Below are 24910 nucleotides of genomic sequence, written 5' to 3' on the forward strand. Positions count from 1 at the left end.
CAGCAGGGTTGACGATGCTGAAGGTTTGCAGGCAATAGGGGAACCTGTATTTTTAAATGACGGCCCATAAGGAGTCCAGAAAGCCATAGTTGTAAACTCCAATGTGGTTGTATGAAGCTTGATTTTTTTTCTAACCATTGCGAATAATTATCAATAGCCACGAGGTATGCCCTACCACAGAATGCAAAGAGGTTGAGCCCTAACTACTGCCACAGGCAATGAGGAAAATAGATGGTATGAGGGCAGCACCGGAGCACAGTGGTTAGTACTGTTGCTTCACCGCGCCAGGGACCGAGGTTCCATTCCCAGTTTGGGTCACTGTCTGTGCGGAGTCTGCACGTTCTCTCTGTGTCTGCGTGGGTTTTCTCCAGGTGTTCCAGTTTCCTCCCACAGTCCAAAGATGTGCAGGTTAGGTGGATTAGTCAGGCTAAATTGCCTAAATTAACCAATAATGCTACAGCCCCCACCTTTTTTAGCCCCCCTCTCTGTCCTGTCTGAACGCTCTATGTACAGAGATGCCTCTTTGGTCCCTCTTTAAACCAAGTTTCAATGATAGCAATTGTATCAAACAGCCATTTGTCCATCTATGCCATCAGCTCATTAGCTTTGATTGCTATACTCGTTGCATTTAAATAACTACATTTTTAACACTGCCAAATTCCTGTGCTGTACATTTTTTCACCTTTGCTTCCTCTGTCTTTCAGAGTCACTCACTAATTTTCTGTACCCACTCCCTGCTCTGAATTTGACCTATCTGAATCTGATCTCAGGTTCCCATCTCAGATGTAGTTATGCCTTTGCAAAATGCCAATTCACTGACAAAATTACAAGAATTTGGTTGCACAAAATGTGCTCTAACTATATTTATTCCTTGACTTTACAAATTTAAATGTGCCCTTTTCAAGGGCACTTAAGGATGAGCAATAAATGCTAATCTTGCCAACGATACCCACATCCCATGAATAACTAGAATATAGCATCACATCATTGGTGATTAAATGTTCATTTTAAATGAGAGCTGGAGATGATGACGTTTGGTAGAATTGTGTCCTTTCTTTATCATTCATTTTAAGTTACTTAAACTGAATACTGAAACCATTAGAGTTGTATCATTACACCACTGACTTCAATTTTAAGATTCGGTGTGTAATTGGCTGGAAAACTGAGGTAAAGTGCTGTAATCTAATCTGCTTTGTGAGTACTGAAGACAAAAAAAATCCAATCCCTCTGTACTGCAATGTAATTCATTTAACACGTTATTTATTCAGAGTTGGCATTTTACCTCATTGCTAAGCACGAGAAAAAGTAATTAGTGGGTAACTATGAGCTGCTGTAGCTTTTAAATGGTTTCTGAGGCTAGTCACCACTTAAGCATCTCACTATGATACGTTCTGTTTCCCTCTGCCGTTCTGTAATTTGTGGCTGGGAGCGACTAAAAGCCAATATGTAAATATAATGTGAGTAGCTGATTGGAGCTGTTTTAAACACTGTTGAATTCCTTTGTCTTATTAATTATTATCTGTTTTGTCATTTGTACCTACCCAGAGAATAACAGATTGCTTTAGGTAACTTTATTGCTGTGCTTAATTACTGAGCTCCATCTGCCTTAATAAGTTAACCTTAGTCAGGGGGAGCAGCCAATTCTACTATTTGTGTAGTAGCAGACATATTTCAAAGCCTGATCCACTAGTAGATTGCACTACTGCTTCACAGGCTTGTTAATATCCAAGAGCTATCATTTGAAATTTTAAGGTAATTACTTTTCAGTTGTTGATTACAATTAAAGTGTACTCAGGTCAAAGACAAAAATAACTAGCTAGCACATTTAACAATTTTTGATAAGAGTATGTCATCCATTCAATCACTATTACGCCAGCACGGTAGCATAGTGGCTAACACAATTGCTTCACAGCTCCAGGGTCCTGGGCTCGATTCCTGGCTTGGGTCACTGTCTGTGCGGAATCTGCACGTTCTCCCTGTGTGTGCGTGGGTTTCCTCCGGGTGCTCCGGGTTCCTCCCACAGTCCACAAATATGCAGGTTTGGTGGATTAACCATGCTAAATTGCCCTTAGTGTCCAAAATTGCCGTTAGTGTTGGGTGGGGTTATGAGGATAGGGTGGAGGCGTGGGCTTGGATTGGGTGCTCTTTCCAAGAGCCGGTGCAGACTCGATGGGCCGAATGGCCTCGTTCTGCAGTGTAAATTGTATGAAATTCTATGAAATCACACAGTTAAAGATGTACTGTCTTGCTTTCAATTGAGTTTGTTAGATCTTTATACAAAAAAAAACTTTCCTAATAGTCTCCTGTCCAAGTGCAATAGTAATATGTGGCACAATATTCAGATGACGTTGAGTTTAGTAGCATTTCCTTGCTAGATGTAATTTCCTAAAGAAAAGCATAACACAACTGGTTTTATGTAAATAAGACAATGACCAAGATTTTCCACCTCCACCTGCAGCTGATGTTATGGCAGGCAAGGGGAAAACACGTCGATGGTAAAGCAGGATCTTCTCACCCACTGCATATTTCAATGGTAGGGCATGTTCCCAAGTGAGCAATGTAAGGAAGGCCATGAGTACTCATTATAAATCCAGCTTGGCAGTATCGTGTCCCCCCCACGTTAGTCAAGAGGTCACGTAGGCATCTTTATACATTTTTGATCTCTTCTTCTAACATCATGTCTGCCACATTTGTCTCCCAGTAAATTGTTGGTCATTCTAAGTTAGTGTGTTTAACACTCCTCCAATAGAGGCAGTGTGCTTAACACTCGTTTGGCTCTGTTTCTTATTTCTATGCTCTGGAGTCGCCAGGTGCCGTAAGAGACACCGTCACAAGTGCTAAGGTCAAGTTCAAGTCAATAAAGTCATACACCGATTAGTAAGTCCAAAACAATTAGAGTTTATTATAGCAATTATAATAAATACTCATGCACACGCTAAAAGACTAATACTTATCTAAGTAGGAACAAGCAAGGTCAGGGGACAAGGCCTTTGTTCCTTTCTGGTCTGCAACTTCTGTTCGCTAATAGTCGGCAAGAGTACAAGCAATGCCTGGGTCACGTAGCGATCGTCGTTTTGGCACTTACTGATAGATGGCTGTTGCTCAACGGCCGGTGATGAAAGACAGGATCTGGAGGCTGGAGTCGGAGGCCGGAGTCGGGATGCAACAGGCAGAACCATGTGCGGGACCTTCTTTTTATAGGTCCCTAGAGGTCCATGCCCCTTGGGGCGGGCTCTCTCACCTGCTGGGGATCGATTGGGTCTTTCCCAATCGATATGATTCGAACCCCCCTATCCTGGGGTCGTTTCCCGATGACTGGGGCAGTTCCTAGGGCTCATTGTTCTGGTTTCTCTGGCGCCATCCTGGCTGGGTAGCTATAGAAAAGTATCAATCAATACTTAAATGTATCTATTGTATCTGGGACTGTCCCGGTATCACCTCATTAGTATGCAGATCGTTTTCCCATTAACATCGCTGCCTGGACTCTGCAGCTGTGGGGAAACCGGTTTTTACGAGTGTCTCACTGTTGAAAGCTTCAGCAAGCTGTTTGTCCTGGACTATGTCCGTTTTTCCCTGCAGTCTTTGCAGTTCTCCATTTTGTATACTGGTGTCCATTTTAGATGGCTACAAAATATTGAGGCAAAGTAATTATTTCAATTTCTGCCCTGTCATAACCTGTAAGTTTATAGTGTGTATCAATTTGTGGTCCTATCTCTGTCATTAATTTACTTTTGGATTTATGTGTCTGTAGAGTATATTTTTATTTCATTTTAGTTCCTGTTGATTTAATTTCATAATTCATTGTCTTCCTAATTTAAAAAAATTATCGCCGAAGCCTTTCCATTTGTCACTCTCGCTCTCGCTATTGCCTATGTATTAAGTACATGCGTTTTGCTTTAGTTTCATTTAATTTAATGGCTACCTTTTTGCGGGATCTACTTCTCCTGGACTTTTATCGATCAGCATTTTAAATGTTTCTTTGTTTGTCAGTGACATTTGCCAGTGTATTTTCTACAGGATCATTCTCCCTCCTTTTAAAGCACATTTTTGTTCCTCCAATTTATTACTTTGGTCTTTGTCTTACATATGTCAATTTAAAGGTTTATCTCAAACGTGAACGGTGGCAGCATTTGAGTGTTTGTTGAAGTTGATATCCGTGATTGAGGAGAATAGTAGAAAATGGGATTCAAAGGGAATAGGGGTATATGGGTGATGCAGGATATAAGGAAGACTTTTGTGATTGACTCATCATCAATCCAGCTCATGGAAGGTGACAAGACTGAAGGTGTGGTTCTGAATGTTCATATCGAGGGTAAGATTTAGGCAGAATTCAAAGGAACTGATATGGAAGTCTAAATTATTAAGAATGAAGGGCTGTTTAATGCAAAAGTTCAGAAGGAATAGCGGAGAGGCTATCTCTGAGATGAAGATATTTTTTTGGTTGGAAGGTTGGTAGGAGTATTTCAAAGACGCCTGAGAAACTGGGGGCTGGTTTTGCACAGGGCTAAAGAGCTGGCTTTTAAAGAAAACCAAGGCAGGCCAGCAGCACGGTTCAATTCCCGTACCAGCCTCCACGAACAGGCGCCGGGATGTGGCGACTAGGGGCTTTTCACAGTAACTTCATTTGAAGCCTACTTGTGACAATAAGCGATTTTCATTTCATTTCAGAAGGGTGGAAGATGGGGAGGTGCTTAAAAGGAGATAAAATACCAGAGGGGTACAGGAGAAAGACAAGTTGTGACTCTACAGTAGCAGCATCAAGGTGACAATTTGGACATGTCAGGAAATTCCAAGTGTTGGCTTTGGTAAGGAACAAGTAAGGGAGGTTTCAGAAGAACATAAGAACTAGGAGCAGGAGTAGGCCATCTGGCCCTTCGAGCCTGCTCCGCCATTCAACGAGATCATGGCTGATCTTTTGTGGACTCAGCTCCACTTTCCCGCCCGAATACCATAACCCTTTACTCCTTTATTCTTCAAAAAACTATCTTTATCTTGAAAACATTCAATGAAGGAACCTTTACTGCTTCACTGGGCAGGGAATTCCATAGATTCACAACCCTTTGGATGAAGACGTTCCTCCTGAGTTCAGTCCTAAATCTATTTCTCCTTATTTTGAGGCTATGCTCCCCAGTTCTGCTTTCACCCACCAGCGGAGACAACCTCCCTGCATCTATCCTATCTATTACCTTCATAATTTTATATGTTTCTATGTTTCTATAAGATCCCCCCCCCCCCCCCCCGCTTCCTTCTAAATTCCAACGAGTACAGTCCCAGTCTACTCAACCTCTCCTCATAATACAACCCCCTCAACTCTGGGATTAACCGAGTGAATCTCCTCTGAACACCCTCCAGCGCCAGTACATTCTTTCTCAGGTAAGGAGACCAAAACTGAACACAATACTCGAAGCGTGGCCTCACTAACACCTTGTACAATTGCAGCATAACCTCCCTAGTCTTAAACTCCATCCCTCTAACAATTAAGGACAAAACTCCTTCTTAATCACCTGTTGCACCTGTAAACCAACTTTCTGTGACTCATGCACTAGCACAATAGAATTCTAGCACAGCAGCATGTTTCAATATTTTATCATTTATGTACTAATCCTTTTACTGTTATTCCGACCAAAATGGATAACCTCACATTTGTCAACATTGTATTCCATCTGCCAGACCTGAGCCCATTCACTTAAACTATCCAAATTCCTCTGCAGACTTCCAGTATCCTCTGCACCTTTTGCTTTACCACTCATCTTAATGTCGTCTGCAAACTTGGACACATTGCACTTGGTCCCCAACTCCAAATCATCCATGTAAATTGTGAACAATTGTGGGCCCAACACTGATCCCTGAGGGTTACTGATTGTCAACCAGAGAAACACCCATTAATCTCCACTCTTTGCTTTCTATTAATTAACCAATCCTCTATCTATGCTACTACTTTACCCTTAATGCCATGCATCCTTATCTAATGCAGCAACCTTTTGTGTGGCACTTTGTCAAATGCTTTCTGGAAATCCAGATATACCACATCCATTGGCTCCCCGTTATCTACTGCAATGGTAATGTCCTCAAAAAATTCCACTAAATTAGTTAGGCATGGCCTGCCTTTATGAACTCATGCTGCGCCTGTCCAATAGGACAGTTTCCACCCAGATGCCTGTCTATTTCTTCCTTGATGATAGATTCCAGCATCTTCCCTACTACCGAAGTTAAGCTAACTGTTTCAGTCACTGTTCCAATGCAATTACCCATACCAGGAGTTTTGTTCACAAATGAATGGCATTCTGGAGGGAACTATGTTGAGGATCATTGATTGATTTACTGGTAGAGTTCAACAGAGCAGTGGTAGGGATGAATGACATGGGAAGGAGATTGACAAAGGGATGCCTGGGTGGGGAAGTCAACAAGGGAGGGAGATGGGGAGTTGGGTTCAGTAAGTAAATGGAGAGTGCTTCAATGAGCACCTCAAAATATCCCAGAAAGTGACGAGGGAATAACTATGGGTTAATACAAAGAAGATTTGAGCCTAGAGCAGTGACAAGAGTATAGGAATGAAGAGGAGTAATAATGTATTGGTATTGGAGTGGAGAAAGTATCCTGAAATTAAAAGTGGCCCAACAGGGTTGAGAAATGGAATGAGAGTGAAAGATGGATAGGCGAGAAAAACCTAAAAGGTACAAGGAAAGTAAGAGAGCCTAGGTCTTGAATGCATGCTAAAGCATGCCAATGATTGGGCACAGAAGGAATATGGGTTACATTAGTTTGTGTTCTTCAGAAACCTCCAATTCTGACAGACTCCGGACCACCACAATCCAACAATCCCCTTCCAGCCCTACCCAAAATTATCCAGACTCTCAGCTGAGGGTTTCGAACTGAATTAAGTACTGATTACGTTCTTTCACTTTGACCTCATTTAGAATGCAGAATTGATAGGATTTAAAACTAATTGGTTATTCATTAGTATCTTTGAGTTCATTCTTTTTCAGCAGAACTCGCTCAAAGCTATTGGGCAGAATTTTATTTCTATATCTCATTGAGATAGAGTAGCAGAAAGTAAAATATGTCATCAATAAATTCTCTTACTTTTGATTCTGTTCAATTATTTATTTATAGAAGCATAGAATTTCTACAGTGCAGAAGGAGGCCATTTGGCCCATTGAGTCTGCACTGACCCTCTGAAAAAGTACCCACCTATGCCCACTCGTCCACCCTTTCCGCATAACCCCATAGCCCCACCTAACCTTCATATCTTTGGGCATTAAGGGGCAATTTAGGATGGTCAATCCACCTAACCCGCACATCTTTGGACTGTGGGAGGAAACCAGAGCACCCGGAGGAAGCCTACGCAGACACAGGGAGTATGTGCAAACTCCATACAGAAAGTTGGCCAAGGCCGGAATTGAACCTGGGTCCCTCGCACTGTGAGGCAGCAGTGTTAACCACTGTGCCACCCCCTTTACATTCCAGGATGAAACTAGAATAGTGCCACCCCTTTATTTGTTTATTTAATTTTTATCCCATCCTTTAAGTTACAAAGCCAATGCGCAGAGTGGACAATCTCATTGCTTGCTCCAGAAACCAATTCAGATTCAAATTGAACCAAATTCATGGTCTCCACAAGGGAGACATACAGGATCCAAGATACAAGAAAAGACATTGCACCTCATCTTGGCTTGATCTGATGGAGCAGCATTTAGTTTTTTCCAAAGAAAAATGAAGCAGGGCCCCGATTTTGCTCACCCTTTGATGACAAATTACTGTACAGCAGCACCACTTTGTGTCCAATGAACAGAAGACATGGCAGGTGGTTGAAACCATTTCCTTTTGAGCGTTAGTAATTTGACTGGGTGTGGTGCCACAACAACCAATTGGATAAAGGGGTGACTAAGAACCACTTCCTGATGTATGAAGAAAGTAACTTGAGCTTTTGATCGTATCAGCAACCACAGCACAATGAACAATTTTAAAACTACCATATCATTCTTGCAAATGCAGAGTTAAGACTTGAATTAAAGCATTTTAGTTAATATCTGTGCAAAGCAATACATTAAATTTTCACAAACATAAAATGCAAAAGTTTTCAATTTCCAGCATCTGCAGTATTCTGCTTTTATATTCCATTTTCTGCTATTCATATTTCTGCATTTGGAAATTTTATATAGGAATGTAACATTTTGAACATCCGTGTTCGCACTCGATATCCTCTACGTCTAGCAGCAGATGGGAAAACCTGCCCAGAAGCCTCTGAGGTGGAGCCCTGCACTCTCAACAAAAACTGCTTTTACTATCACTACAACCTAACAGGTAATTGGCTATTCCAAAATGTCAGAAGGTGGATACCATTTAAGATGACTTCTGAAAAAGACGTCTTTTTTGTTTTCTATTTTCATTGACTATTTTCAAATGGAAGTGGAAGCTGGCGAATTGAGCAAGTTAGCACTGTGCTGTCATTTCATTTTTTGACTATGGATCTGACTATATTAAGTGTGCAATGCAATGTTATAGGAAGGGATACTTTAATAACTGCCCTTCCAAAATGAGACCATACAAGAGAAACGCTGGACACTGAGCTATGTGTTATGGTTAGTTGTCTTAAATGGAAGGTTCTTGCCAACAGGGAGTTGTCTGAAGCACATTCTGAATTTGCATTTCAGCACATTTTATAGTCAGTCTCATTTGCTTGCAATCTTTCTCACCTTTCAGAAACAATTCATACAGGTGCCTGTTCATCTTCAAACCTCCCCTCTTCAATTCTGTCAAAATTATAGCTGTGCTTACTTTTAATGGTTGGAAAAAAAACCCTGTAAAATTATAAAATGTTTTTGCGTAAAGCTAACGGTAGGCTTTGTTCAAACAAAACAGGGGCTGTTTAGCACAGGGCTAAATCGCTGGCTTTGAAAGAAGACCAAGCAGGCCAGCAACACGGTTCGATTCCTGTAACAGCCTCCCTGAAAAGGCGCCGGAATATGGCGACTAGGGGCTTTTCACAGTAACTTCATTGAATCCTACTCGTGACAATAAGCGATTTTCATTCCATTTCATTTCATTTCAACAAAAGAGAGAAAGAATACACTCGGGGGATGGGGGACTTGCAGTTGCTTGTGCATCTTTGTACTGAGGTATAAGACAATGTGCAACCAACAATGATCCTGGATGAAGTCGAGGTTCAGGATTTTCCCATGGAAAAAGGCTTCAAACAGAAAATATTGTTGTCAGTGTTTCAAATGAAGAAAATATTATGTAATAAGTTTATATTTTCTTGTTTGTGTATGTAAAAATGTTTTCATTATGACCCAAACTTTAATTTTGGATGTTTGTGGCCTATAGGTCAAGTCAGCTGTTAAAACCTGCTATCATAATGTTCGTTGAGATTACAACCTGTTACTGTCTGTTGCAGAGTGTCAGTGTTGAATTTGCAGCAAGCGGGATGCAAAGAAGATAGGTAGAAAATAACGGACAATGTTTATTACAATACGATACAAATCCAAATTCTTCCATTTCCCCTAAGGGTCTCCTTCCCCGAACTGCACCCAGGCCCAGGTTTTTATGTGAGCTGGGGCTTTCCTTGTTAAGAGGAAGATCGGCCTCCTTAAAGGGGAAGTTCATATTCCGGGGAGATCATGGGAAACCATATGGTCCTGATCCCGAGACCTCCATTGGGGTTATAACAGACAGGTAGCAGTTATGAAAACTGACCACTTTAAGAGAGTGACAATGACATTGGTTGTGGGAACACCTGGAGAAATGTAGAGCGCTCCTTGAATGGAATTAATCTGAAAAGGCAGATGAGTTATATGGTATATTATTGATGTCTCTCTGTTGCCCTCTCTGTTGAGGTAATGTAAATACAGTCAGTTCAACAATAGCTGCTTACAGTGAATCCACATGAGATTTTCACAGTTCAATACACAACAGATGGAATGGAATTCTTCTTTCGATTTAATTTCAGAAAGTAAGCACTGTCTGAATGTCTAAATGGAATGGCGGCACGGTAGCACAGTGAGTAGCACTGTTGCTTCACATCACCAGGGACCTGGGTTCGATTCCCAACTTTGGTTACTATCTGTGCGGAGTCTGCACGTTCTCCCCATGACTGCGTGGATTTCCTTCGGGTGCTCCAGTTTCCTCCCACAGCCCAAAGATGTGCAGGTTAGGTGGATTGGCTATCCTAAATTGCCCTTAGTGTCCAAAAAGGTTAGATGGAGATAGGGAGGAGGTGTGGGCTTTGGGGTGCTCTTTCCAAGGGCCGGTGCAGACTCGATGGCCGAATGTCCGCCTTCTGCACTATAAATTCCTTGATTCGATGATTCAATGATAAAGTCAACTTTATTGACAACATTGCATAACTGAAAATTACACTGAAGGCATATTTGTGGACAATGGGAGAATGAAACCCTAACCAAAATGATTGGTATAATTCTGAACACCTTTTGCCGAAAGCCACTTAAATTGTCCTGGGAGTTGCATTCAGTCAAAGGTCAAGTTGCCAAGGGATTCCACTCTCAAATTAAAGCGACTCTCATCATTGTGGCTATGGTGCAAACTTCAAAGGCAATCTTGGAGACACTTGTGTCAGATGTCTAAAGAATAATAAGGTCCAGGTCAAGCTTTTGAGCAATGGCAATAAGCTGACATAAAGGAAATCTGTAGTGAGGCCAAAGCCATGGAAATGGCAGCGAGATCTAAGTTGTGGATAGTAAGAGTTATTTTCTTGGGGAATTAGGGGAGGTCCACTGGGTTTCAGTGAGTACCAGTCATGTTCAGTCTCAGACTCAGAAATGACGATCCTAATGTTGCCATGGTAGCCACCAACCATTTAAATACCCCCATTTCCACTCAAAGAGCTATGCTTGTAGAAAGGTCAATCATGCTCAGACAGGGCAGCACGGTGGCACAGTGGTTAGCATTGCTGCCCACGGCGCTGAGGACCCGGGTTCGAATCCCGGCCCTTGAGAGTTTGCACATTCTCCCCGTGTCTGCGTGGGTTTCGCCCCCACAACCCAAAAGATGTGCAGGGTAGGTGGATTGGCCACGCTAAATTGCCCCTTAATTGGAAAAAATAATTGGGTACTCTAAATTTAAAAAAAAAAATCATTTCCAGACAATATCCGGTCGGTGGACTAGTAAATCAGAGATACAGGATATTAATTTAGGGACCAGGGTTCCAATCCCACCATGCAGGTGACGGAATTTAAACTCAATAAAATATCTGGAATTAAAAGTCGAATGATGATCATGAAACCATTGTTGATTGTCGTAAAGAAAACATTTGGTTCACTAATGTCCTTCAGGAAGGGAAATCTGTCACCTTACCTGGTCTGGCCTACATGTGTCTCCAGACCCACTGCAATGTGGTTGACTCTTAAATACCCTCTGGAATGGCCTAGGAAGTCACTCGGTTGTATTCAACAGCTGCAAACACACGAAAAAGGAATGAAACCGACAGACCACCCGGCATCGAACCAGGTACCGGAAACGACAACGGCAAACCCAGCCCTGCCGACCATGCAAAGTCCACCTTACTAACATCTGGGGCTTGTGCCAAAGTTGGGAGAGCTATCTCACAGACTAGTTAAGTGACAGCCTGATATAGAATCATACTGTACAGACAATATCCCAGACAGCACTATCACCATTCCTGGGTATGTTCTGTCTCACCAGCACAGGTGGCGGCGGCACAGTTGTATACAATCGGGAGGGAGTTGCCCTGGGAGTCCTCAGCTGTGGGCCATCAACAGCAGCAGAATTGTATTCAACCACAATCTGCAACCTCATAGCCCAGCAAATCCCCCACTGTACCATTACCATCAAACAAGGGGATCAACCCAGGTTCAATGAAGAGTGCAGGAGAGCATACTAGGAGCAATATCAGGCATACCGAAAAATGAGGTGTCAACCTGGTGTCAACACAGGACTACTTGTGTGCCAAACAGCGGAAGCAGCAAGTAATAGACAGATCTAAGCGATTCCGCAATTAACGCATCAGATCTAAGTTCTGTCGTCCTGCCTCACCCAGTCGTGAATGGTGGTGGACAATTAAACAACTTACTGGAGGAGGAGACTCCACAAATATCCCCATCCTCAATCATTTAGGAGTCCGGCATGTAAGTGCAAAAGACGAGACTGAGGCATTTGCAACAATCTTCAACCAGAAGTATTGAGTGGATATTCTATTTTGGTCTCCTCCGGAGGTCCCCAGCATCACAGACATCAGTCTTCAGCCAATACAGTTCATTCCACATGATATCAAGAAACAGTTGAAGGCACTAGATATTGCAAAAGCCACGGATCCTGACAATATCCCAGCAATAATACTGAAGATTTGTGCTCCAGAACTTGCCGCACCCCTAGCCAAGTTGTTCCAGTACAGCTACAACACTGGCATCTACCCAGCAATGTGGAAAATTGCCCAGGTGTGTGCTGTACACAATAAACAGGGCAAATCCAACCTAGCCAATTACCACCCTATCAGTCTACTCTCCAACATCCGGAAAATGATGTCATCAACAGTGCTATCAAGCAGCACTTACTCAGCAATAACCTGCTCACAGATGCTCAGTTTGAGTTCCACCAGGTTCACTCAGCTATTGACCTCATTATAGCCTTGCTTCAAACATGGACAAAAAAAACTGAATGTCAGAGGTGAGGTGAGAGTGATTGCCCTTGACATCAAGGCAGCATTTGACCGAGTATGGCATCAAGGAGCCCGAGCTAAACTGGAGTCAATGGGAATCAGGGAGAAAACTCTCCTTTGGTTGGAGTCATACCATGCACAAAGGAAGATGGTGGTTGGAGGTCAATCATCTCAACTCCAGGACATCACTGCAGGTGTTCCTCAGGGTAGAGTCCTAGGCCCAACCATCTTCATCAATGACCATCACTGTTGCAGGGGCAATATCCTGGAACTCCCTAACTGCACAGTGGGTGTACCGACGCATTAAGGATTGCAGCGGTTCAAGAAGGCAACTCATTACTATCGTCTGAAGGGCACATAGGGATGGGCAATAACCAGCGACTCCCACATCCCGTAAACAAATTTTTTTAAAATGCAGGTGTAGAGGAAACAGGAAAGCTTCAGGTCACACCAGGTCACAGCCATGCATCAGGGCAGCATGGTGGCACAATGGTTAGCACTGCTGCCTTGCCACTCCAGGGTCCCAAGTTCAGTTCTGGCTTTGGGTGACTGTGGAGTTTGCACTTTCTCCCCATGTCTGAGTGGGTTTCCTCCGAGTACTCCTGTTTTCTCCCACAGTCCAAAAGATTGTCACAGGTTACTGGGTTATGGGGATGAGGTGGACGCATGGGTTTGGATAAGGTGCTCTTTCCAAGGGCCGGTGCAGACTCGATGCGCCGAATGACCTCCTCTTGCACTGTAAATTCCTTGATTCTATGAATCTATCAAGGTTGTGGTCCAGAACTCCTCAAATGTGCACATAATGGACATAGAAGGAGGAATGAATGTTATTGAGCATGGAGATCAAGAGTTGCACTCCGTCAAAGAGCAAGGAAACAGCACCTGGAAGATGAGAATAAAAGGGCTGAAGATAAAATTCCAGAGTCCACAGTGGAAATGAAAATTGGGGATTCGCAAATTACTGTCATCATTGATGCAGCTGCAGCAGAGTCTGAAATCTCAGAAAGAGATCAGAAGAAGCCACTGAGTTACATTTCTTTACGCAAAACTGGTGTGTAAGTAGTTATTCCAATAACAGTATTCCGGGGTTAGGTAAAGTTAGCGTTAGGGTGAAATATGATTAGGTATCCTATTACTTTCCCTTTGTATTAGCAGGAGTGAACAAAGTCACCCAGATGGGAAGGAATTAGTTTAAGAAAATACAGTTTAACTGTGATGGATTATTTGCAGTAGGGATACGAGTATGTCTGACCTCAAGTGACTGCTATGGGAACACCATCTGGTCTTGGAGCAAGGAGACCAAAGGGCCAAGGCCTCAAAAGGCTAAAGCCAAGATAAACAACAATTTGTTACGCCTTATGCAAAGTTAGAAGCAATTTGTAAAGAGCTGAATAGGTTATGAGAACAGGGCCAACTAAGAAGGTGAAGTGCAGTGAACTCGTTGCACCCATTGTGGTACTTCTCAAATCAGACAAGTATGTTCGGGTTTGTGGGGACAAATAACAATTGGTAAATAAAGTGATTGAGAATGATACTTACCCAATGTCTACCAGTGAAGATTTATTTTCTCATTTAGTCAATGGGAGTGTGTTAAGTAAGATAGATTTGTCAAATGCATATTTGCATGTAAAGTTAACTGACCAGAGCGAGAAATGGCTTATCATTCATACACAAAGGAGTGTCTACAGTGTACAGACTGTCATGCAGCGGATGCTAATTGGGATGATAGCAGTGTGCTGCTTTTTAGATGACATTAAATAAGAGTAAGACAGAGAAAGAGCAGCATTGTAAGGATGAAAAAAGTCCAAGATCAAATTTGTGAATATGGCATCAAAATTAAAGAACGCATCTGCTGCTTCATGCTGTCAAGCATAACATCTCTGGATCATCAAATAGATGGTGAAGGTATCCATCCAGCTCAGGAGAACGTTGATGGTTGACCTCTTTTAGAGGTTTTATTTCTTCTCCACCTTCCTACCAAGGTTGGGAAATGTCAAGCATAGACAGATTCAAGGCCATCGGTCCATCATTAGCTCTGCTGGCACTACCCTGGTCTTCATATGTGGCATGGTCTGATAGTTGAACAGAAAACGTGCCAGTTTTGTTTCAACTGACTCTGTGGTTTATTTCTTTGTGCCCCTCTTGAAGGTTTGCACTGCCTTCTCAGCTTGACTGTTCAAAGTGGGGTGATATGGGGCAGTCCGAATGTATTATACCCCATTCATCTGCATGAACCCCCGAAATCCCTCATTTGTGACGGGGAACTGTTCTCCAGGTATTTTCCTAGGTCCTCATACAATCCGCCTGTACCCATGTTGCCAGTCCAGGCAGAGTTTCTGTAACCAGTCATGGCCCAGAAGTCAGGGCCCGGGTTCTTGCACCCTACCAGTGGCAGTTGAACTGATTGTTGTGCATTGTTAATCGGAGTCGCTGTTGCCCCAACAATGGTTAATAGTTTTCCAGTGTAGGTCGCCAGCCATGCCTTAGTGTCCCTTAGACCCATGTGCTGGATGCCCGAATTAATTTTCTGGGATGCTTGTTGTCCAATGACCAAGACAGCAACCCATGTATCTATTTCCATATCCAAGGGGTGACCATTCACCTGGATGGTTATCATAATTGGGACTACTTTTGGTGTTGTAATATGCTTTAGTTGCATGCAATCATCCTCAATGGGCTGGGCTAAATGTGGAGCCCTGGCTCAGGGCAATTGTGGCACCCAACCAGGGCAATGCATTCACTGTCGATGCTCCCGGCCCCCCCGGTTCCTGCGATCACAAGTGCATCACCATTGTGAGCCTTCTTCCTGGACCTCAGGGGAGGTGATCTTATCGGGCTGCAGTGGTTCTTGGCTAATGCGTCTAACCATGACATTGCTCAGGTAATGATTAGGTCCCATTGCGGTATTGTATGAAGCAAATAATGGCATGATGGGAAAAGTAGTCAAGTTTTCTTGGTACAAGTGAATTTAAACTAATGTCATATAACCTAAGGCACAGAAACAGAGACAGCCTGTCTATGGGAACCGGGTGACTCTGAGAGTCTAGATAAGGCTTGGAGCTAGAAGTAGTCGTAATATATAACAAGCTGAACAACTATCTCTTCCTGTTCCTAAACAACTTCTTCCCTTACTTAAAACAAAGACAAGATAATAATATGAAACTCAAGTCCCCTGGCGGTCAGCAAGGTGCCGCCATTGTAACGATTATTACTTATGTTTTACTTTTGACCAAATTCCTGACCAAGCTGTATTCATGTTATCTTGATCCTATAATGTATAAGAATCGCCTTCTTTTTCTGTACTAGCGCAGACTTGAGACAGACTCAGCAGTTTGTACTTGACTGCTTTCCGACTCCAAGTATCAGCCATATACTGCTAGCAGTCAGCTCTAATTCGGAAATAAAGTTCAGTTTTGCTTACCTAATGAATGCTGTTTGAATTTCTCTATCACAGTCAAGACGCGGGAAAATATAAAATACAACACCATAGGCCCTGCTCTTGGGGGACATTACTTGCCGGAATGGGGGATGGCCAATGCTACGTACATCCATGTCCATGGAACACTTAAGTTCCTGGACCCCCTTTTCCTCATTTTCACACATGAGGAATAGTTCTATGGCCCTTTTTAGATCCAAGGAGGTTTCTGCCACGTTTTCCGTTGGATCTCCATGTTATTAATGCCAGTACTCGCAACATCTCCGGGAGGGATGGTCCGGAGTCACAATGCTCAGTCAGCTTGCAATGGCACATCAGGAATTCCGTGACCGAGTCCCCCAGGGTTTGCCCGTCCACGTTGAACCGGTACTTCTGCACTATCACTGATGATTGCTTGTTGTAATTGTCTGCAACAAGCGCGGTAAGCTCATTATATGTCTCCCAATCTGGGGCTACTGGTTAGGCAAGGTAAGCTCACATTGAAAGTTGGAGCTCCGCAGTTGGTCAGGAATATTACCTATTGCCGGTCATCTCCTACAATAGCATTCACCTGGATGAAATACTGCATCTGTTTGGTATACTTAGCGTAATCTTCCACGCATGCATCAAAGGCCCCAAGCCTTCCAAAGAGTGGCATTTTTAAATTACCTCCGACCTTGCTTTCATACAAATGCGTTATGGAAGTCCATAATCACATCCAAAGTTTTTCATCGTCGCCAGTATGAAATCTTCAGGAGGTCCAATAAGGTGATCCAAACAAAATAGGTTTATTTTCTCGTCAAAAGAAAAGGCCGCGACACGACATACAATGCAAAGCTCGCAACCGGGATGACTGCTCATGCAGGTCCCAATTCGGGCAAGCTTTTAAGGGTTGATTTACAAGCCTTAGCTGATATCCTCTGCCCATTAGCGGGACAGTTCATATTCCATGAGGCCCGTGGGGAGATAAATGGGGGTCATCACTGTGGTCTCGTGAGGATTATTGCAATTTATAGACGCTGAACTACTTACAAAATTACTTTACAGACAGAAATGGGCGGCACAGTAGCACAGATGCGTGGCATGGTAGCACAGTAATTAGTACTGTTGGTTCCAGGTTCGATTCCCGGCTTGGGTCACTCTCTGTGCGGAGTCTGCACGTTCTCCCCGTGTGTGTGTGTGGGTTTCCTCCAGGTGCTCCAGTTTCCCCCCACAGGTCCTGAAAGATGCGCTTGTTAAGTGAATTGAACATTCTGAATTCTCCCTCAGTGTATGCCAACAGATGCCGGAGTGTGGTAGCTAGGGATTTTCACAGTAACTTCATTGCAGTGTTTTTTAAAAATAAATTTAGAGTACCCAATTATTTTTTTCCAATTAAGGGGCAATTTAGTGTGGCCAATTCACCTATCCTGCACTTCTTTGGGTTGTGGGGAAAACACCCACGCAAACACGGGGCGAATGCGCAAACTCCACACAGACAGTGACCCAGAGGCGGGATCAAACCTGGGACCTCGGCGCCATGAGGCAGCAATGCTAACCATTGGGCCACCGTGCTGCCCTCATTGCAGTGTTAATGTAAGCCTAGTTGTGACTCTAATAAAGATTATAAAAAGAAATGACATCCCAGTGTATGCTGGAGAAATTAGTGAAGAATTGGCTGGGATTTCCCTGCCCTGGAAGGGTGGTCCTGCTGTGGCAGATGCAGTGAGCCAGCCAAAGGTCCATTGACTTTGGTGGGACTGGAAGGTGGGTGGGACCGGAAAACCCAGCCCACTGGCAAGGATGTGGTGCTCAGTAAAGTATGTAATTATGTAATGAATGGCTGGGCTAAAGAATATGATGATGAAAAATTACAGGTGTATTTAACACATAGAAATCAACTGAATGTAGACTAACCCTAATGGAGTTTAGGAGTCATTTTTCTGCTATGGTTTGGAGAGAGACTGTTGGAGGAAATTAATCAAAGATACGCAGGGATTGTGTGATGAAAACCATAGCAAGAAGTTATTTTTTAATATCAAACAGTAGAGACATTGATGAGATGCTGAAAAGTTGGGAAGCGTGTCTCAGAATAAGAAATGATCCAACCAAGGTTCCATTCACTCCATGGTCAAAGACAGGAAAATAGTGGGAATGAGTACATGTCAACTTTTTTTAAAGTGGAAGAGAAAGATTACTTGGTTTTGCACGATAGCTATCGCACGTGGATAAATGTTGAGTCGGCGCCAAAAACACAAATGCCAAAACTACTGGGGGTTTAAAAATTTGGTTTTGCAATTATGATTTACCAGAGGTGTTTGTGTGATATTGTGATTTTGGTCCATGGTTTACATCAGAGGAGTTTGAAATCTATGAGTAAGAATAGCATCAAATGATGTCCAATGCTACCGTACACCCGTATCGAATGTTGCTGCAGAAAGACGTGTACAGATTGTGAAGAGGTTGCAGAAGTAGTTGTTAACTGACAAGCGGGGCATCAATTTCCATGTTTCTCTTCAACACAGACAATTACTGTTCTCTTACAAAATAAGACCACATTCTTATGAGTTAGTATTTAGAGCTTCAGTTTGCTTCAGCATAAGCCTGACATCAATAGCAAAGTGCGAGAAAAGCAAGATAAAGTGAAGAGGAATCATGATCCACCTGACGTCAAACTTAGAGAGTTCAATACTGGTAAGAAGGTTATGGTGAAAAACTGCTGAGGTGATGAGGAGAATTATGTGACTGGGGCTCTTTTAAAAAAGTAAAAGTGAAATTCAAAAGGAAATTGGAAGTTTATTTTATAAGAAACTTAATATAACAGATTCTACAAGTGGAGGAAAGTGAGTCAGGGTCCACGATTTTAGCGGCAGCAATAGCCGTGGGTTGTAATGGTCGCTAAGTATCGCAAGAGACCAAAAATGGGATTTGTGCTTGCGAGATTTCAGAATGCTGTTACTTCCACCCTCATCATATGTTTCCATCTGCCCAGGGAGGTGGTGCTCAGTGAGGTATAGGCCCTGAGTGATGGAGGACATGGCCAGTCTCCCTGGCAACCTGGAACTGCCAACTTGGCAGTTAAAGCAGAAACACATGCGGAAGAATCCAGCTAAGAAGGTTGTGCAGAGCTAGTCCGTGGAGACAGAAGAGCTCTTACGTGACTACTTAGAGACAGTGGACTGGTCCATATTTAAGAACTCAGTGACTAACTTAAATGAGTATGCCACCACCGTCACAGACTTCATCAGCAAATGTGTGGACGACTGCGTGCCAAAGGAAGCAGTACGTATGTTCCCCAACCGGAAACCATGGCTCAACCGCGAGATTGACTCCCTACTGAAGGACAGATATGAGGCGTTCAAGGCAGACGACCCTGTCCTATACAAGAAATCCAGGTACGACCTGCGCAAAGCCATCCGAGATGCCAACTAAGCTAGAGTCACAGACAGACTCTCGGCGGTTGTGGCAAGGACTAAGCAACATAACGGGCTACAAAGCGAAGCCGAGCAGTATCTCTGGCAGCAGCGCACCCCTCCCCGATGCACTTAATGCATTCTATGCTTGGTTCGAGCAGGTAATCAACAAGCCGCTGTCGAGTGCCCTAGCAGCCCATAATTCACCCATACCCACCATCACAGCTTCCAAAGTCAAATCGGCCTTCCTGAAAGTGAACCCACGGAAGGCGACAGGCCCGGACGGGATCCCTGGTCATGCACTCAGAGCTGCGCAGACCAGCTGGCAGAGGTATTAACAGACATCTTTAACCTATCCCTACTCCACTCTGAGGTCCTCACCTGCTTCAAGAAGACCACCATTATACCGGTACCAAAGAAGAACCAGGCAACGTGCCTCAATGACTACCGCCCGGTGGCCCTGACGTCAGTTGTAATGAAATGCTTCGAGAGGCTGATCATGAAACGCATCACCTCCATACTCCCGGAACGCCTTGACCCACTTCAATTCGCATACCGTCGCAACCGGTCCACATCAGACGCCATTTCCCTGGCCCTACACTCATCCCGAGAGCATCTCGAAAACAAGGACTCCTACATCAGACTCCTATTTATTGACTACAGCTCCGCCTTCAACACCATAATCCCAGCCAAGCTCATATCAAAGCTCCAAAACTTAGGACTTGGCTCTCCACTCTGCAGCTGGATCCTTGATTTTCTGACCAATAGACCACAATCAGTAAGAATGAACAACAACACCTCCTCCACGATATTCCTCAATACCGGGGCCCCGCAAGGCTGCGTACTTAGCTCCCTACTCTACTCCCTGTACATACACGACTGCGTTCCAACTCCATCCACAAGTTTGCTGACGATACGACCATAGTGGGCCGGATCTCAAATAACGACGAGTCCGAATACAGGAGGGAGATAGAGAACCTAGTGGAATGGTGTGACGACAACAATCTCTCCCTCAGTACCAGCAAAACTAAAGAGCTGGTCATCAACTTCAGGAAGCAAAGTACTGTACACACCTCTGTCAGCATCAATGGGGCCGAGGTGGAGATGGTTAGCAGTTTTAAATTCCTAGGGTTGCACATCACCAAAAATCTGTCCTGGTCCACTCACGTCAACGCTATCACCAAGAAAGCACACAGCGCCTATACTTCCTCAGGAAACTAAGGAAATTCGGCATGTCCACATAACCCTTACCAACTTTTACAGATGCACTATAGAAAGCAATCTATTGGGCTGCATCACAGCCTGGTATGGCAACTGCTCGGCCCAGGGCCGCAAGGAAGTTCAGAGGGTCGTGAATACCGCCCAGTCCATCACACAAACCTGCCTCCCATCCATGGACTCCATCTACACCTCCCGCTGCCTGGGGAAAGCGGGCAGCATAATCAAAGACCCCTCCCACCCGGCTTACTCACTTTTCCAACTTCTTCCATCTGGCAGGAGATACAGAAGTCTGAGAACACGCACGAACAGACTCAAAAACAGCTTCTTCCCCACTGTCACCAGACTCCTAAATGACCCTCTTATTGACTGACCTCATTAACACTACACCCTGTATGCTTCGTCCGATGCCAGTGCTTATGTCATTACATTGTATATCTTGTGTTGCCCTATTATGTATTTTCTTCCATGTACTGAATGATCTGTTGAACTGCTTGCAGAAAAATACTTTTCAATGTACCTCGGTACACGTGACAATAAACTAATCCAATCCAATCCAGTGAGGGCGGGATTACCAAGGTGGCATGACCAGGGGCAGTATCAAGAGCAGTTCCTCTGGGGAGTCCCATTGGGAGGTGTCCTTTATATGCGTGTTTGTGTGTTTTGGGGGGGGGGGGGGGGAGGGGGCTGGTGCCCAGTATCTCTGAAGCGGGGGGGGGGGGGGGGGGGGAGAGATCGTCCCTGCATTGGGGTGGAGGTGGCTGGTGCCTGCAAAGGGGGAGGTGGTGCATTCCCTGATGCTTGTGGGGGGGCTTGCCCTGATGGTTTGGGGGGCGGATTAGGTGCCTGTGTTGAGGAGGGGTGGCTGCTCTCATTCCTGTGAGGGGCCCCAATGCCTGTGAAGCGTGAGGTCACCACGTTGGTTAAATGGGATGGGGGTTGGGTGCCCTGATTCTTACAATGTGGGGAGGAGTATTGCAACCTTCGCATTGTTGGGGGTGGGGGGATTGCCCCAGTGCTTGAGAGACAGGGGGGAGGGGTGTTGTGATTGGGCAGAGGGACCTTTCATTCACATTTCAGACCGGGAACTCTTTAAAAACATGCGCCGATCGCAGAATCGTACCTTTGCCAGCGTGTTTAGGGCCTACCCCTCCAAGCTGGCTGTGTGGTCCTTGCAAGCACTTTGAAATTGGAGAGTGCTGTTAAATCAGGGGGGAAATGGCATCAATGAGGCTGATGATTTCACACAACTTTCCTCGCCTGATCCAGCATTCTGAGGTATTTGCAAAATTACACCCAGCATTTTTAATCTGTGTCATAGTCCCAACCACTAAGTGGAGCTTGTAGTCAAAGTCAGAGTTCAGGTTTGACGCAATCAGAGATGTTGCAAGATGTGTGTAATAACATCTGAGGCCATTTGGCCCAACATGTCTGCACTGCCCCTCTGAACATAAGAACATAAGAACTAGGAGCAGGAGTAAGCCATCTGGCCCCTCGAGCCTGCTCTGCCATTCAATGAGATCATGGCTGATCGTTTTTGGACTCCGCTCCAACACCCCCTTAATCCCTTTATTCTTCAAAAAACTGTCTATCTTTATCTCAAAAACATTTGATGAAGGAGCCTCAACTGCTTCACTGGGCAAGGAATTCCATAGATTCACAACCCTTTGGGTGAAGAAGTTCCTCCTAAACTCAGTCCTAAATCTACTTCCCCTTATTTTGAGGCTATGCCCCCTAGTTCTGCTTTCACCTGCCAGTGGAAACAACCTGCCCGCATCTATCCTATCTATCCCCTTCATAATTTTATATGTTTCTATAAGATCCCCCTTCATCCTTCTAAATTCCAACGAGTACAGTCCCAGTCTACTCAACCTTTCCTCGTAATCCAACCCCTTCAGCTCTGGGATTAACCTAGTGAATCTCCTCTGCACACCCCCCAGCGCCAGTACATCATTTCTCAGGTAAGGAGACCAAAACTGAACACAGTACTCCAGGTGTGGCCTCACTAACACCTTATACAATTGCAGCATAACCTCCCTAGTCTTAAACTCTATCCCTCTAGCAATGAAGGATAAAATTCTATTTGCCTTCTTAATCACCTATTGCACCTGTAAACCAACTTTTTGCAACTCATGCACTAGCACACCCAGGTCTCTGCACAGCGGCATGTTTTAATATTTTATCATTTAAATAATAATCCCTTTTGCTATTATTCCGACCAAAAGGGATAATCTGTCAGACCCTAGCCCATTCACTTACCCTATCCAAATCCCTCTGCAGACTTCCAGTATCCTCTGCACTTTTTGCTTTACCACTCATCTTAATGTCGTCTGCAAACTTGAACACATTGCACTTGGTCCCCAACTCCAAATCATCAATATAAATTGTGAACAATGGTGGGCCCAACACTGAACCCTGAGGGACACCACTAGCTACTGATTGCCAACCAGAGAAACACCCATTAATCCCCACTCTTTGCTTTCTGTTAATTAACCAATCCTCTGTCCATGCTACTCCTTTACCCTTAATGCCATGCATCTTTATCTTATGCAGCAACCATTTGTGTGGCACCTTGTCAAAAGCTTTCTGGAAATACAGGTATACCACATACATTGGCTCCCCATTATCTACCGCACTGGTAATGCCCTTAAAAAATTCCACTAAATTAGTTTGGCACGGCCTGCCCTTTATGAACCCATGCTGTGTCTGCCCAATGGGTCAATTTCCATCCAGATGCCTCGCTATTTCTTCCTTGATGATATATTTCAGCATCTTCCCTACTACCGAAGTTAAGCTAACTGGTCTAAAATTACCCGCTTTCTGCCTACCTCCTTTTTTAAACAGTGGTGTCACTTTTGCTAATTTCCAATCCACCAGGACCACCCCAGAGTCTAGTGAAGTTTGGTAAATTATCATGAATGCATTTGCAATTTCCCTATCCCGCTCTTTTAGCACCCTGGGATGCATTCCATCAGGGCCAGGAGACTTGTCTACCTTTAGCCCCATTAGCTTGCCCATCACTACTTCCTTAGTGACAACAGTCATCTCAAGGTCCTCACCTGTCATAGCCTCATTTCCATCAGTCACTGGCATGTTATTTGTGTCTTCCACTGTGAAGACCGACCCAAAAAACCTGTTCAGTTCCTCAGCCATTTCCTCATCTCCCATTATTAAATCTCCCTTCTCATCCTCTGAAGGACCAATATTTACCTTAGCCATTTTTTGTTTTATATATTTGTAGAAACTTTTACTGTCTGTTTTTATATTCTGAGCAAGTTTACTCTCATAATCTATCTTACTCTTCTTTATAGCTTTTTTAGTAGCTTTCTGTTGCCCCCTAAAGATTTCCCAGTCCTCTAGTCTCCCACTAATCTTTACCACTTTGTTTGCTTTTTCCTTCAATTTGATACTCTCCCTTATTTCCTTAGATATCCACGGTCGATTTTCCCTCCTTCTACCGTCCTTTTTGTTGGTATAAACCTTTGCTGAGCACTGTGAAATATCGCTTGGAAGTTTCTCCACTGTTCCTCAACTGTTTCACCATAAAGCCTTTGCTCCCAGTCTACCTTCGCTAGCTCTTCTGTCATCCCATTGTAATCTCCTTTGTTTAAGCACAAAACACTAGTGTTTGGATTTTACCTTCTCACCCTCCATCTATATTTTAAATTCCACCATATTATGATCGCTCCTTCCGAGAGGATCCCTAACTATGAGATCATTAATTAATCCTGTCTCATTACACAGGACCAGATCTAGGACCACTTGTTCTCTCATAGGTTCCATTACATACTGTTCTAGGAAACTACCACGGATACATTCAATAAACTCCTCCTCAAGGGCACCGTACCTAAGCCCACTGCCCCGTCCTATCCCCATAACCCCACCTAACCCTTGGACACTAAGGGGCAATTTAGCATGACCAATCCACCTAACCTGCCCATCTTTGGACTGTGGAAGGAAACCAAGCACTCGGAGGAAACCCACACACACACGGGGAGAAACTGCAAGCTTTTTTTTATTTATTCATGGGGCGTGGGCATCGCAGGCTGTGCCACCAATGTTTTGCCCATTCCTTGAGGGGGTAGTTAAGGGTTAACCCTGTCACCCAAGGTCAGAATCGAACCTGTGTCCTTGGTACTGTGAGGCAGCAGTGCGAACCACTGTGCCAATGTACCACCCTAATCAAATCTTTTAAGATTCATTTCTGGGATGTGGGCATTGCTGGGTAGGCCAGGATTTATTGCCCATCCA

General features: G+C 44.0%; 1 protein-coding gene across 5 annotated transcripts in view; it reads left to right on the forward strand.

Annotated features, from left to right (window-relative positions):
- thsd7ba (thrombospondin, type I, domain containing 7Ba) overlaps window positions 1-24910 on the forward strand; it is a 1373128-nt gene that overhangs the window by 1158744 nt on the left and 189474 nt on the right. For all 5 annotated transcript variants that reach the window (XM_038789927.1, XM_038789926.1, XM_038789930.1 and 2 more), the window contains one exon: window positions 8163-8304. In XM_038789927.1, coding sequence (XP_038645855.1) covers window positions 8163-8304 — 142 coding nt within the window. The remainder of the gene's footprint in view (window positions 1-8162; window positions 8305-24910) is intronic.

The sequence above is a fragment of the Scyliorhinus canicula genome, chromosome 2 (genome assembly GCF_902713615.1).
Source record: "Scyliorhinus canicula chromosome 2, sScyCan1.1, whole genome shotgun sequence".
Classification (NCBI taxonomy): domain Eukaryota; kingdom Metazoa; phylum Chordata; class Chondrichthyes; order Carcharhiniformes; family Scyliorhinidae; genus Scyliorhinus; species Scyliorhinus canicula.